The following is a 15,076-nucleotide window of genomic DNA, read 5'->3' on the forward strand; positions in this document are numbered from 1 at the left end:
ATTTGTTCTTGACAAATACATAATGGCTATTTCTTAACACCTTATCTCTTGCATGCTTGCAAACTGATTATTTAATAATTTGATATGGTGTCCTCTGGAGACTGAAATTTGGCTGAATGATCTCCATCATTTCCTTGGTCTTCATTTTTAAATCTAGGTAGTGTCTTTGCCCTTCTCCACTCTTCTGGCACCTAGCCTGTCCTCCCTAAATTTTCAGAGATAATTATAAAGAGCTCAGAGCTTGCTTTTGCTATTTCATAGTGTACTATGGGGTAAGTCTTCTCCCACACTACCAGCTTTGTCTTCTCCGGCTTACTCTAGACATGCTAAGCCCACTGTTTTTACCTCCTTGTTAATATTGCTGCTAGGCATCTGCTTGCAACCATTATATCAAAACTGAAGCAAAAAAGGCAGCAGACACTTCAATCTTTTCTGTGCCATCTGTTATGAGTTTTCTTCCCACATTGAGTAATAAGCCTACATTTTCCTCTCTGACTCGTAGCATATGAACCATTTATTTTTGTTTCGGGTCCCTGAATAGTTGTATCTCAATTTGCCTGCGGGTTTTTTGGTTTTGCACCTTACTTTTTCTTCCCCGTTGGAAGTGTCCATGTTTCCATTTCTGCATGAGTCCTTTTTTGGTTTTCAGATTGTCACAGAATTTTTGGTGCTTCTATGCTTGTCCCTTTTTGTCTTCTCTTTCCTCCAGATGAGGCTAATGTGCAAATGTGTCTCTAAGGTCATGTCTTAGACACTGCTGTACTCATTAGACTTTTCTTTACCCTTTTTCCACTTGAAATTTCTTCCCTGCATTATCCTACTTGCTGATTACCTGATCTTGTTGAAATTTGTTTTATGACAAATAGCCTGGATGGTTGTTCCACGGTTTTCTCCCAGTGCTTTCTTCTAAAACAGACGGTTGTCACTTGCTTTGTCTACAAAACTTATCTCTGGATATCTTTTGACATACCTTCAGAAGTCTGCCTTGTAAAACATCTACAGCTGAGCTGTGTAGTTCAGAGAGAGAAATGAGCAGTCTAAATGTGGAGTTCATTTTATATAAAATTTATTCCTTTGGATATGAAGAATGTCTGCATGTGCATATAGGCACATGCATAGAAGTTTGAGTAAGTGCATACATGTGAATATATCTCCCTCTTTCCTCCATTATTTTTTCCTAAATACTTCCAAAACTGCACTATGTTATTTTCTCCTGATTCAGCTTCCTTTACCTTCCTAGTGAGCTTTTCCTAAGTTTCTCAGGTCAGAAGCTATCAGTCTGTGGGTTTCAGCACCAAGGAATGAATCGCTGTCCTCCAGCATCCCCCCGTGATTATTTGTTTCTATTCCCATGCTGCAAAAGCACTGCCAGCCTGGTTGTGCTGACACAACTGCTTGTGCTCACATGCTATACTGAGTTCAGCACATCTCTGCCTGCTTCCCCTTCCCCAGGCACAGGAACAGCCCTAAACCAGGATTCACTCCTTGCATAATACTGAACTGGAATCTGCCAATTTACTGTATGGTCAGCTCTGAATATTATTCCTTTTACTCTGCTTTGACATTTTTCTTTTTTTTCCAGTTCTCTGTGGTACCCAGCATCTTTCCGATAAAAGGTTGTGGCATCCTGTCATCATTTCTTTATGTAACTGTTTAACTGCCAAAAGGAATCCCTTTTGCTTTTGGGCACCACAAGGCGTTTTTCTCCTCCAGAGGAAGAATTCAGTGTAGCACAGCCAGCTCTTTGCTGGCCCAGAGTGCACCAGGCTAGCAGTTGGAAATGAATCTGTACCTTAGCCTTAGTAATGCTGAAAACTAACTCAGAACTGTGTAATAGCAATTAATTGTTACTTAATGATGAGCTATTGTATTTTGTTTAACAGTGCTTTAGACATCCTAGAAGAAATTAATCTGTCAACAGGGCGCAAAAATAAGTTTAGTGAAGCTGCTTTGGAAAAACTGCTTGATAACAATCTTTCCCAAAAGTACAGCCAGATGGGTTATTTATCATCAAGTAATGTCATTACTGATGGATTCTATGATTATGGTCAGGTAAGCTACTTTAAATTACTCTACTTAGGAAGAGTAAAATTGTCTTCTCAATTTATCAAAAGTAAGAGGACTGTAGCAAAAGCCAGAGTCTGTCTACCTAAAATACCTTGGTGTGTTTTCTTGTCCAGCAGTTTTCCAGCTTTTATACTAATTTCTTCTGATTATCTTTCCTCATGGGTGAAATCTCATCATCTTCATGCTATTCCCCAGTTGCAATCTTCTTCCCAATCCTGTGTAAGCTGTTTTCCTCCTAGTTCCTTTACAGAGCCTTTCTCAGACCTTAGTTCTTCTGGTCTCTTTCACTGCAGTCACTTAATACTAACCTGACACTGAATGACCCTGTAGACTTTTTGGTTATTTATTTTTACATGAAGAAGGGTTCATATTTTCACCTTGGTCATGACCCTTTCTTTCACAAAGCACTGTTTATGTATAAAGACTGACCCCACTCTGTATCCCCAATTACTGCTCTATTCAGTTTAAATCAGAGAAATACTTTTCAAAATGCCCAGATGAATTAGAAATACTAGTATTATTGAAAATCAGTGAAAGGCATGCTTCTAAAGCACTGGGTTGCTTTTGAAAATTCCATCGTAAATTGTAAAGTCTTCAGAGGCAGGAGTATTTCCTTACCCTAAATTTTACAATGATGTAATGACAATAATTACAAGTTAAATTACAAGTTAGCAATCTTTTCTAAGAAAATTGATGAAGTAAATGTGAATATATGATTTCATATATTTTGAACAGGTTTTATAAATTCTCATGTAACTCTTCTGTTAAAGATTGACTCTTTAGATACCTTTTAAGATATTTTTTGTCTTCATCATTAACTGAGCAGAACACCTTGTCTTTTATTTTAATTTTCTTGTAGATAAAACCTGGAATTAAACTTTTATCTTTGGAGGAACTGAGTATGCAAGAACTTACTGACCGTAGGGCCATAATCTTCGTTAATGCTAAACCGCAAGAAGAGTAAGTCATGTTTGATCTACCAACATTTATTGCAATAACTCATTTTTCTATCATTTTTCTATCATTTCCACTGTTTCCAGTATGAAACTACGATATAGTTGGTATTGTGAGAGATATGTTTTAATCCTAGCACTGTGCTACATGTCCTAAAAGACAAAAGATTTGTATTTTATAAAATAAGTTTTTGGAAAATAACTTTTCTTCCCTCTAGATAGAAAAGATTCACTCGAGTCGGTCTATTTTTCGTCAGAAAACTTAGCCATGAAGACTCATTCATTTAACACCCTTTGATTTCTGATGATGGGACACCAGTTATTTTATTAGTTATAACAAAGCTTGTCATCTGCTGTAATAATTATGTCATTGAAGCTGAATGTCAAAAAACAGCAATGAAATCTATGATTTAATGGTCTTGTACAGACAAATGCATGGAATTTTAAGCGCAACATCCGAAGAGGCCGCACAAAGCTTTCAGGATTGATAGAGAACCTATGTCTATTCCTTCTGTGTTTAAGTTGAAGCCAACCTAACAAATCTTCTTAGATTTGAATGCAGGAAGTTGGTATTGAGCTTGTTTAACTGGGAGTCATTTCCTATAAACAGTCTCAGAGATCAAAGAATGCTCTACCAGTATTTTGCAAGTCCAAAATCATCTTCTCTGTCAACACATCACATATTTGGTTTACAGTATCATTAGCTTTCCTTTTAAGCCTGTATATGACACCATAAAGATGTCTGAGAATATCTATGACAAATTAACCTTCCATGCTCTTTGTTGATCCCTAAGCTTGTCTTTAACTATCAGGTTTTCTTTCTTTGACTTGATACAGCTTATTGCCTTTGCACCTTGGCAGCAATCTTACTATCCAGTTACTTTTGTGTCTATCATTGGTATCCCATATTTCATTTCTGATCCCTGAATCAATATCAGGTTTATTAGTTGCTATGTTATTCCTTCCAGTTATATATTTCTTATGAATATATTTACCGTCCTTTAAAATCAAAGCTCTATTTTCGTAGCTTAACATGCTATACAATCTCTACAAATAATATGCAAAAACATCTTGCTCCATTTCAGTGTCCTTGCAGTAGAGGAAAAGCCACAAAATTCATCTTATGAACAGACTACCTTGTCACCTTCAGTTTCAAGAAAAAGCAGTAGAGAAAAATCAAGGTTTGGTCTTAAGATTTACTAGTTGTCAATGTTCTATTATTGTGCTACGATTGGAAATGGAATTCTGATTGAAAATAGTGATAAACAGTTTCCTAACAGAGTACAATAGCTCAAATACAATGTTAAATATGTTTTTAGAGTCTTTCTTTCACATCCTAATTGCACTAATCTTCCTTTGTCTATCTTAGTAGTTACTTGTCCTCCCCATACTGTATTAGAACATCTCCCATTTATTTGGCTGTTTTTTCCTTTCAATATCCTTAAGAGACAGTGAAATGCAAATATGTTACAGCTTGACAGCCAGGACACAGGGAAACGAGGGTAGTTCTTTCTCAATTTAGAACCTACATCTACAAAAATTTCCTATACTGCCTACATCCAACCTTATTTCTAGGTAAAATGTCTTCCAGTGAAATTCCACGGATGACTAAAAGCAGAAAAGGATGTGTTCAATACTGTCCCAGTTTTGACAGCAGTGAGGCTAAAAATGCCTCACAGTTGCAAGGCTCCCTCTGATCCATACAATTCAGTAGGTACAGTCCTAGCAGGCTTTTTTGTGGGACTGATCTGGTGGGCATGTCTGCTGGTACCAAATAGATCTGAATCTCTAATGTTGTGGTAAATTTAATTTCCTTCCTGTACAGAAAGAGGATTTGAGCCTACACCTCCCACCTGCACACACTTGATCATAGCGTACTTGGGGTTTAGCAGTCTCTGTTTCGTTGTAGCTTCACTAATGACGAAGCATAATGAACAGAGCTTTCTACTTCAGCTGTTCGGGCATTTATCTGACAGAGCTGAGACCAAAGTTGTAGTCCCAATCTTAATGACTTTTAATATAAAATACTTAACCCTGACCTTGTTCCTCTGGAAAAGAAAACTGAACCATGGTCTTCCAACTGAACCGGTGAGCTCTATGTAAAACAGCAGCACAGTCACCACTGCAAGGGTGCCTTTCAGAGAAGGCAGGAGTACACACCTAGTTCCAGAGGATTGTTCAGGATAGCAAAACCAGTCCAAATACAGCCTCCTTGCAAACAAAGGGATGGTATCTAATCCTTGATAGTAATGTGATGCAGCCTACAACTCTACTCAGGTTTCCTGTTAGCTCACTTAGGGAGCCAACCATGCATCATGCTGGTTTCTGTGGGACCCAGTCCTGACTTCCAAATTCTCCTTGTTTTGTGGTACAGGGGTTCTTGGCTATACCTCAGGGCTGTGAATTCTACAGAGTGATGGCATTACAAAATGCTATCTGCTGCAGGGTTTGAATAAAGAATGTCTGTCATAGGAACTGAGGTACTATGTTTGCAATTTTCAGCTTGAAGCTCATCTACGAACTATGATACGCTATTGTTTATACAGACCTTTAATTAATAGAGATAATTGTTGATTTCTTACACTGCTTATATATTTCTGTATATGTATATATGTGTGTGCTTGAGAGATGAAATCTGCAATAAGAAAGATGAGAGAAAATAGGAACTGACCTTGCTTTGTGTTCTGAATAGCTTAATGGTGTCCCCAGTAGAGGAAAAGCAGGAGCCACCTGGAAGGAGATCTTCGTTCAGTAAAAGCAGCAGTAAAGAAAAAGGCTTAAGGTATTACATTCTGAATTGTGTATGTATAGGTTCATTTAGAACTGCAATACAAATTTTTGACAGGTAATAGCTACTGAAGGTGAAGAGTTGAGGTTCTGACTTTGAACCAGGATCCAAACTGTGAGATTAATCTAGCCAAAAGTTACTGAGTTACAGGACAGACATTTACGTTTGGCTGGTTATTTGTGCTGCAAGCACTTCTGGAATTCAGTTTAAACAATTTCTTATTAAATACCTGAAATGAATCACATTGTGGAAGGTTCCTGTTTCGGGATGCAAAAGAATAAATTCTGCATCTTGAGTGTCTAACTGGGCCTATTCTAACTTCTGCTCATTCGGAAGGTCCTCCTGATGCTCAGCATGTTTTGGCCATGACACACTAAGCATATGCCAGTTTACTTAAATACAGCAGGAGAGATGGGGAGATATCAAGCCAATGATATTTGCTGTGTACTTGTGGGGGATTTCTTCGTTTCAGAAGATGCTCTAGAGACTTAGACCATTTTGCATAGTCTCAAAGTACATAGACCTGTTCTGACAAGATCATGTGTTTGTTTATTATTGTGTAAGGTGAGGATACCCTTAGATAGTTGCTTTTTAATGTAATTTATGTCAATTACACAGTAAGTGACTGCATTGTTAGCGATCATAACTGTTCCAGAAAGCAAGAAAAAAAATAGGAAAAAACAAATGCCTGGCTCCATTTCCCCATAGTAAACTTGCAGGGATACAAAGCCTTCTTTCTTCAAGTATGAAATAATTGCTTTTGAATGTCATGATCAAGTTGTATGATTTATAACCCCATTGTCATTCATTTTGAATCCATAATTCATACACCATTATTACTATTAATTTGTGAGATATATGGGAGTTACTTGAAGGTCAATAGCTGACTCCAAGTCTCAAACATGCTTAGACTTTTTTCTAGATACTTTTTTCCTTTGATCATACATTTCTGTTCATCATTATTTTGCAAAGTACCACCGAACACAGCTTAAAACCATTGTTTTTGAAAAGTGATACTAGTTTATATAAACTGTAGTTGAAAGCTAAGAGAAAGGAGAGTTATAATTGTCTGCTGGAAGTGTTTGAATTAGATGTAGAGGAAGTGCCTAGTTGATAGTTTGACATGTATTTGCATAGACAGATAGCAACATTTTTGATCAAACAGTTGTGTATCTGATATACACAATGACTGGGCTAAAATGTTATCTTTAATGTAGACTGATATATATGTATTTCTTCCACGCTATGTTCTCGTAGAGCATTTAAGGAAATACTTTCCAATGCTCGTTTACTCCATTTTGAAAGAGAGATGAGAGATTAAATTATGCAAGAAAGGGAAGAAAATAGGTGTCATGGCTGTCTTTTGGTGGTAGGATGGTGCATTGGCTGCCGTCTTCCTCACACTGGTTCTCTGGTGTCGCAGGACATTTGTACTGAACTTACCGCAGGAATCCTAACAGCTTGGAGACTATTAATTGCCATTAGTTCTCCTTTTCTATGCTCCTCTGCATTTGCAAAGAGTGCAATCACTTAGCAGTGCAGTTTTCATAGGGAAGATAAAATATTGGGTCTACAAAAGGGAAGAGCAGGGGAGAAAGAGACGAGATGGTCAAGGAACAAGAATTATACTGTCTATAGAAGTCTGTTATTTTGAAAACTTATTAAATCAGACATCAGAGAGGTGGGAGTAGTTAATTTTGTTGTTGTTTTTAACAGGTTATTCTCAAGCATTATGCCTAACTCTTTAAGCGGACAAGTAGGTAGTGGTTTAATCTGCCATTATAAGGTTCCGTAGCTATAGTTAGCTAGAGTCAAATTAGATAAGGAAAACAGTTTGTCTGCTTTTTTAAGCATACGTGTAATTAATAACCAGAACAGTTTATTTAACAGGGTGGTGAATTTTCTATAATTTGAAGATTAAATCTTAATTGGTTGTCCTTCTAAAAAATGTGCATTATAAAATCTATGAAAAGGTCTTTTTGTGAATATGATGAATCTCAATAGGTAAAAGAAAAGTTTGAAAAGTAGTCTGAAGACAAATTGCTTGAATTAGACTACTGATAATGGTATATGCCTTTCTGCTTTGTACAATACCTTCTTAAGAGTGCTGTTCATTGTAAAAAAATCAAGAATAATTTGAAGACCATACAATAATGATATTGTGCCCTCAAGCACACTACTCTCTGGTGGCCCTTTATTTCTTTTCTTTTTCCTTCCAAGAATACTGGAAATATTCTGTATTTTTTTTTCTTTAAAAAAGCCAGTCCCGTTAAAGAAATAGAAGAAATTATGTCAGATTTCCCAGTAGAATTACTCAAGACCCATGTTGAAAAACGACATGATGCTTACAAAACACAAGTTCTACATGTTCCCAGAAATGAAAAATCCTAATCTAATTGTATAGATCTTAACAATACTCCTGGTAAGACACTGATTTTGTAGTTGCTATGAAAGTTGTGAAATGAACAGTATTTTATCTAAGCAAAACAAGCATTTAATTTGTACTTCTGCTATTTGGTTATGGTACCTGTTCAGGATTTGGACTTCAGAGGTTACAGTACTCTAAATAAATGTACGTTGTTTTCTATATAAGAAAAGGGAAGGGGAAAAAAGAAGAGGAAAAAATGATAGATGGTACTCAGATTATATCCAAAGTCCAGGATGAAATAAATCAAGAAAATGCACAATGGCAACCACCACCTGACTTCATTTTACTGGATTATATTAATGATGCTTCTAAAACAATCCTACCACTCACTACTACGCGGGAACAGGTTGTGGCTCTTGCACAGTGAGTACCAAATTATATTTCCATAAGTAATGCTGATAAGTTCATTTGGTAAAATACTAGCTTTCTCATCACAGGACAACTTTTTTATTTTTCTCATCTTTACTTGGAATCAGCTTTGGCCCAGTGTTATTAGAGAGCTTGTTTCATGAACTAAGTCCACTTCCATTCCTCCTCACATTCCACCTATTTTGTGATAATTCAGATTGCCTTTATTCTTGGTTGTGATCTTGGCTGTGATAATGCCCTGAACATTGCTGAACAGCAATCAGACATTGGTAATTAATGCTTTCCCCCCACGCCCTGAATTTTAAAGCAAAGAACTAGAAGGAAGCACATAAAGCCATTCTTTTGTCACTGCTACTTGGGTATGGCCCAGCCCAAACAGGAGTGCCAGAGCATTTTTGTTGACTCCAATGAGTTTTGGATAAGGATTGAAAAACTGACCAAAATGCAAAAATTCAGTACTATGCAGGAGAAAGTCCAGATTCCCAGGAGATGTCCTTTTAGTTCCTTGCACCTGGAACTTTGTACAGTTTGCATTTACTTTTAGTCAGCCATATGATTGTCAGGTGTTGAGAGGCCTTCGTGACCTTCTGCTGGACCTTCCCCAGACAGCTCTTTTCCTCTCCATTTCTTCCTTCCTATACCTTCACAGGCACTTCACAGCAGCATATGTAGGCCTTCCCAGTAGCCGAGACAGCACAGCAGCCGTTCACATCTGGGGAATGTGCCTGCCTTGCTGTAGCCCGTGGTGGGCAGAGGATGGAGGGCCTGGCTCTCCTGGGGCTTGGGCCCAGCTGGGGCTCGTGACAAAACTCTCTTTTTTTTTTTTTTTTTTGTTTTCTTTCTTCTTTTTTTTTTTTTTCTGTAAACCCAAAAGTACAAGACATTTTTAAATATAATTTTTAGGTGCTGCTGTAATGAACATCCTGGTGGTTAAGTAGCGCAAGAACATTGCACTGATGTGTGTACAGAGTGTTGTTATCAATGTGTGATTCATTAGTTACCCCGACTGCTCGGCCTGGGCACCAATCACTGTCATCTCCAAGCAGTGTGGCTGCTTTCATCTTCTCCTTAGTTTAACCTTTACTATCTTACCAGTTTCCTGGCTGCCTCCTGAATCTGGAGAGTTTGGCGTCAGATCCCGCTGAGTCTCACAAAATTTGTTTCTTCTACTAACCTTCATTTTTAATGAAGTGGTCCGCTATGATATGAGGAATGACTTTTCCGTTGATTGCAAAATTTGACAAGACAGGTATTCATCCTTAACTATCCAGCTGTGTATAAATTATGCTGCCTTTGTCAAGGTGGAATCTGTAAAATACTCTTTCAAATCCGCTCTTCACACACACCAATGAAATATTTGCAGATACACAACCCAGTGAAAAAATCATCAGGAACCGAAGTAGTATATTTTCTGTGGGGATTTTTATACGCATGTGGCATTTTCGGTGGCTGCCTGGGTGGCGTGTGCTGAATGGGAAGGGCAGGAGGAGGCAGCTGACGAGCCCCCGGCAGCTTGGGCAGGGCTCCTGCTGTACTTGCCAGGAGGGAGCTGGCGTGGATTAGGGGACACGCTGTGGTGCTGGCTGTGTCCTCTTAAACAAACGCAGTACATCGTTGTGCATGCATGGGAGTGGTGTGCATGCAGGCTCGGGAAGCTTTGCTCCCTTTATTGAGGGCTGGCTGCAGGCACGAGCAGTGCAAATGAGTGCTTGGAGCCCCTCGCTTCCTCAGGCTCACCCAGTAATCCCTAGCTTCAGGATACCACATCCAGTCTGCTCAGCGATAACTCCCTGTGCCCATGCTGTTGGTACCAGCACCTCCGTAGGCCCTAGATTTTCAGAAATAAGGCCCCTGCTAGTGCCTCACATTTACTGAGGCCAGAACCTGCTCACAGAGAGTTTATAATGGAGATGTGATGGTGCAGGTTTTCTCCCAGTCTGAGGCAGTGGCTTGTGATTCCTGTGTCAGCTCTGCGACACCCTGTCTGGAGTCGCAGCCCTCAGTAGTGCCCGTGCCTTTGGCTGAGGACACTGTGAGGAACAAAGGTCTGTACATACAGGGGCTGTGCAGGAGGGGGTGAAGGTGTGTGCAAGAGGAGCTAGCGACAACTGGGGGTTGATCCTATCTGTGCACGATCACCCCAAAGGCATGGTTTGGGCAGTGTTTGCACAGATTGTGGATTCTGATATTCTCTTTCTTTGATGGAGCTATTCTCTTTTATGGATAAAGACAGCCCCCTGCCCCCAGATGTTGGCTTTGATGTAAGAAAACACATGTAGAGGTCGAAGTACCCTTTCTGGATATCATTGCTTTCCTCAGTTGGGATCATTACCTATGGCTTTATTTTTGTCATATATATTCTCATGTCTTTATTATTATTTCAAATGAATGCTAGGGTTAAGGATTGTAATATATAGCTCACATAATCCAGCAGCTGTGAAGATGAACATTAGTTTCTGAACTACTTCCTCAGTAATTTCACTTTTATTGATGATTTTCTCTGAGTAGCTGGTTCCTACATTAGACATTTCTAGAATTGCTGCTGGCAGCTGCTGCACCTTGGCTTAGGTCTGTGACAAATGTGAATGACCTGAGTTAGGTTTATCTGGATTTAATAGTGAGCATATGTAAAATATCAGCTACTGAATTGAACAATTAAAGCACACGTAGACAGTCTTAAAGTTTTATATATCATTGTCTTACTGCTTCTGTACCTTTCATTTTGCTGATACGTTTTTGTAATAAGTTCAAGAGACATTATAGATTTAATTGTTGTAATTGTAAATTTGTTGCAGGTTTGTTGCAGACAAGATGGGTGGTGCAATTGAAAGAGACAAACTACATGACTTCAGCTGGGAACTTCATATAAGTGAAATAGAATATGAACTGAAATCCAATGTTGTGCCTATTGGGAAAGTTAAAAAAGGGACATTTTACCACAGGGCTTTACTTTTCAAGGTACATTAACATTTATTTTACAACATAGAGTTATTTCTGCTAAATGTATATTATAAACTAAAGTATACTTGCATCAGTATAATATAATATTTATATTAATGTAAAATCTTGTGTATATATTTAAGTCATTTTTTACTGGCAAAGTTGATTTCCCAGTGAATGAAAGCCAGCATCGCTTCATTCTGTAAACATTCTTGTTGTCATTAAATTGTCTTAAGTGATATCAGCAGAATACTTGATAAATGGCAAAAAGCCAAGTTATTTGAATGGTAGTCAAAACATTTTACATTTTCTGTAAACTGTAAAATATTGAATTATGCAGTTTCCTGATTTTTTTTTCCCATGCTGTAAATGTAAGCTTCTCGGGACAATTTCTATTCAGTATCTGTCCAGTATTCTGTGACAGAACGTAACAGCTTTTATGCTCTAGTTTCATGGACTGGGAAGCTTCACTTCTTCTTCTGACTTTATGTATGCCTGCTTATCTGTCCAATCCTCCTTCCTTGGCTGCTGGTTAACTGGACTTTACTCCTTCTTGCATGGAAAGGAGAAGAGAAACAAAGGCCTAGGACACTAAGCCTGGGAGAAAGAGTACAATCTGAAATTTATGGTATACATGGGGAGAGAGCATTCCTGACGTATTTTGTGGAGGTCTGGGGGAATAAATTAATTGTGCTGAAGCAGCACTGGTGTTCTCTTACTCTCCACTGTTCTCTTACTGTGATGTTTACAAAGAAACCTTTGTAGGGACAGATCATCTCTCTTAGAGACACATCAGTCTAAGCACAGGATATCTGTGTCCATTTGTAAAAATGTAAAAATCTTTCAGGATTTCATTTCTTCACAGTGGATGCATTCTGAGAAAGCAGTTTTGTATCTGGAAGCCATCACAGCGCTCTCGGGGATGGTACAGCATTGAGGCAGTGCAGGCGTCCCATCCAGCTAGCGCTCGCCTCGCATTTCATTGGTTTCCATGTTCATGGGGCTCAAAAGCAAGAAGTGTACTTCAAGGAGAAGCAGTAATCCTAAACTTACACTGATAAAAATGTTACATTTTTACCCTTAATTATTTGCACTGAGTATATGTGTGCAAGGTACCTACACCTCATTGCTTGTGTAGACAGTTCTTCAGAATGTCGTGCAGAACCGAGTCTTCCAGATAGAAGAATACATTGTGGGGACTATGGGTACTGCACTTCGTTTGAGATCTGAAGGACTGCCTGATATCTTTCCTGATGTCAGAAAAGAGAAAAAATATATTTTTTTTATGTTGTGCATAGAATATGGTAGAAATAGTATTTATAAGCCTGCACTGTCTAAGCAGAACCAACAGTAAAGATCTGTAGTTCAAAACACCTTAGAGATTTACACAGTCTGTATCAAGAAAGCTCTTGGCCTTTGAAGTATTTCTTTTCTTTTTAAGCATCACTTGCTGTATATTGCACAAGCTAAGTGTGATTAACACCTTTTTCTTTCCTTTTTAGGTGATAGCAGACAGAATTGGCATTGGCTGTAGTTTAGTTCGTGGCGAGTATAACAGAGCTTGGAATGAAGTTAAATTGGTTGATGACTCTCCACAAGGAGTAACTGGGCTTCTGCTTCCTCCTCAAGAGTATATTGTAGATCTAATGTTTGAGCCAGGCTTTTTGATGAAACAGGGAAGTGCAGAGGCAGATCGGTACAAACGTATTTAATCATCCCCAGATTTCTCCAAAATAAGCATTTTAAAGATGATTGCAATGTTATTTCTTATGAAACAAAAGGGGCTTGCCATCCGGTTATCAAAAAGAAGCATATGTTTCTATAGTCATTTGCTGAAAGATGTTCTTTTTTCTGAGAACTCACTTCAGATATCTGCATCTGGTATATTGTCCTAAGCATTGAATTAAACATACTTTACATAGCCAATCTCAATTCTTAGATATTTGTGGAGACTTGGGTGTGGGAGGTGGCACTATTTTAAGATGAAATTGTAAAACTATAGATTAAAATTTGGTAGATCAAGAATATTTGATATGTGTTAACATTATACTACTTATTAAATAGGTTTAAATTATTTCCAAAATACAGTATATTCTTTTGTTTGTTTCTTACATTCCTTCAACCCCCATGCACAATTACATGAATTATGTGTTCATGAAGCAAGAAAATGTGATGTCTGGTGAAATAACAAGTCGTCTAAAAACAATTGCACATTTTTGTGTGTGTGTGTCCTGGTTTCAGTTAGGACAGAGTTAATTTTCCTCCTAGTAGCTGTTAGGGTGCTGTGTTTTGGATTAGGATGAGAAGAGTGCTGATAGCATGCTGATGTTTTAATTGTTGCAGAGCAGTGCTTACACCAAGCCAAGGACTTCTCAGCTTCTCGCTCTGTCCTGCCAGCGAGCAGGCTGGGGGTGCAGCAGGAGCTGGGAGGGGACAGACCCAGGACAGCTGACCCAAACTGGCCAAAGGGGTATTCCATACCATCTGGCGTCATGCTAAACAATATATAGGGGTGGCTGGCCGGGGTGGGGGGGCTGGCTGCTCGGGGATAGGCTGGGCATCGGTCAGCGGGTGGTGAGCAATTGCATTGTGCATCACTTGTTTCGTACACATTATTATTAGTAATACTATTATCATTATTATTATTATTATTGTTATTATTATTTTCCTGTCTTAATAAACTGTCTTTATCTCCACTCACAGGCTTCACTTTCCCGTTTCTCTCCCCCATCCCAGAGAGGGAGGGGGGAGGGTGAGTGAACGGCTGTGTGGTGTTTAGCTGCCGGCTGGGTTAAACCACAACAGTGTGAAATAACCCAAGAACTGAGAATTAGAAGAATTAGGATAACAGTGTACTTTCAACCTCTGAAGAGGCTAAAATATAAATACCCCATTTATATTTCTTGGAACTTGCCAGAGTTAATAATTATGGATAGAAACATAGTCTGGATGAACATAAATACTATTCGTCCTGACACATCGAAGACAGATGACTGATAAGTTACTGCATTCAATCTCCCTTTAAATTCTTCATTTTTCACTTGAAGATAAAATGGACTATGAGAAGGGAGCAGTTCTGGGTGGAGAATTTGTATTTCTAACAGCCTTGGGTAACGTGGTGTTGCCGAAGTGTGATGCTGCACCTAACAGAGGTAAAACACTGCTTAGAACACTCCAGTAAACACTTTCTGGTGAAGTAGTCAGGAATGTACTGTAGTATTTAAAGGAGCATCATTCAAATGAGTTTACTTGATTGTAGGAAAGTGACAAAAAGCCCTGTACAAAAGTTATGCCAATGCAGACAATATTGTGCAAAACTGAATTTCAGAAGAGAATGACAACGAGGCATTTACTTCCTGACCTACTTCGTGACCATCAAAAAAAAAAAAAAAAGAAAGATAAATTTGCAGTCTGTGTTTGTTTAGTTTTTTTGATGTTTGTGTAAGCCCAGTCACTTGTATAGTCTATTTTGGTTTAAGGAGGTTTATACCTGTCATATTCAATACTGTTTATGAGTATGATGCCACAATA

General features: G+C 38.4%; 1 protein-coding gene across 10 annotated transcripts in view; it reads left to right on the top strand.

Moving 5' to 3' along the window:
• The window catches only part of ARMC3 (armadillo repeat containing 3), a 63,575-nt gene extending 48,755 nt beyond the window's left edge, over positions 1–14,820 (top strand). For 6 of the 10 annotated variants that reach the window (XM_083827602.1, XM_083827603.1, XM_083827608.1 and 3 more), the window contains 7 exons: positions 1,884–2,052; positions 2,927–3,027; positions 4,106–4,201; positions 5,713–5,802; positions 8,402–8,599; positions 11,401–11,563; positions 13,048–14,818. In XM_083827602.1, coding sequence (XP_083683728.1) covers positions 1,884–2,052; positions 2,927–3,027; positions 4,106–4,201; positions 5,713–5,802; positions 8,402–8,599; positions 11,401–11,563; positions 13,048–13,257 — 1,027 coding nt within the window. In that variant the 3' untranslated portion in view covers positions 13,258–14,818. Of the gene's footprint in view, positions 1–1,883; positions 2,053–2,926; positions 3,028–4,105; positions 4,202–5,712; positions 5,803–8,401; positions 8,600–11,400; positions 11,564–13,047 lie in introns of all 10 variants that reach the window. The other 4 variants (XM_083827599.1, XM_083827601.1, XM_083827604.1 and 1 more) reach the window with 2 other exon arrangements.
• Positions 14,821–15,076: the final 256 nt, after the last annotated feature.

Source organism: Anser anser (assembly GCF_964211835.1).
Source record: "Anser anser genome assembly, chromosome: 2".
In the NCBI taxonomy this organism is placed as follows: domain Eukaryota; kingdom Metazoa; phylum Chordata; class Aves; order Anseriformes; family Anatidae; genus Anser; species Anser anser.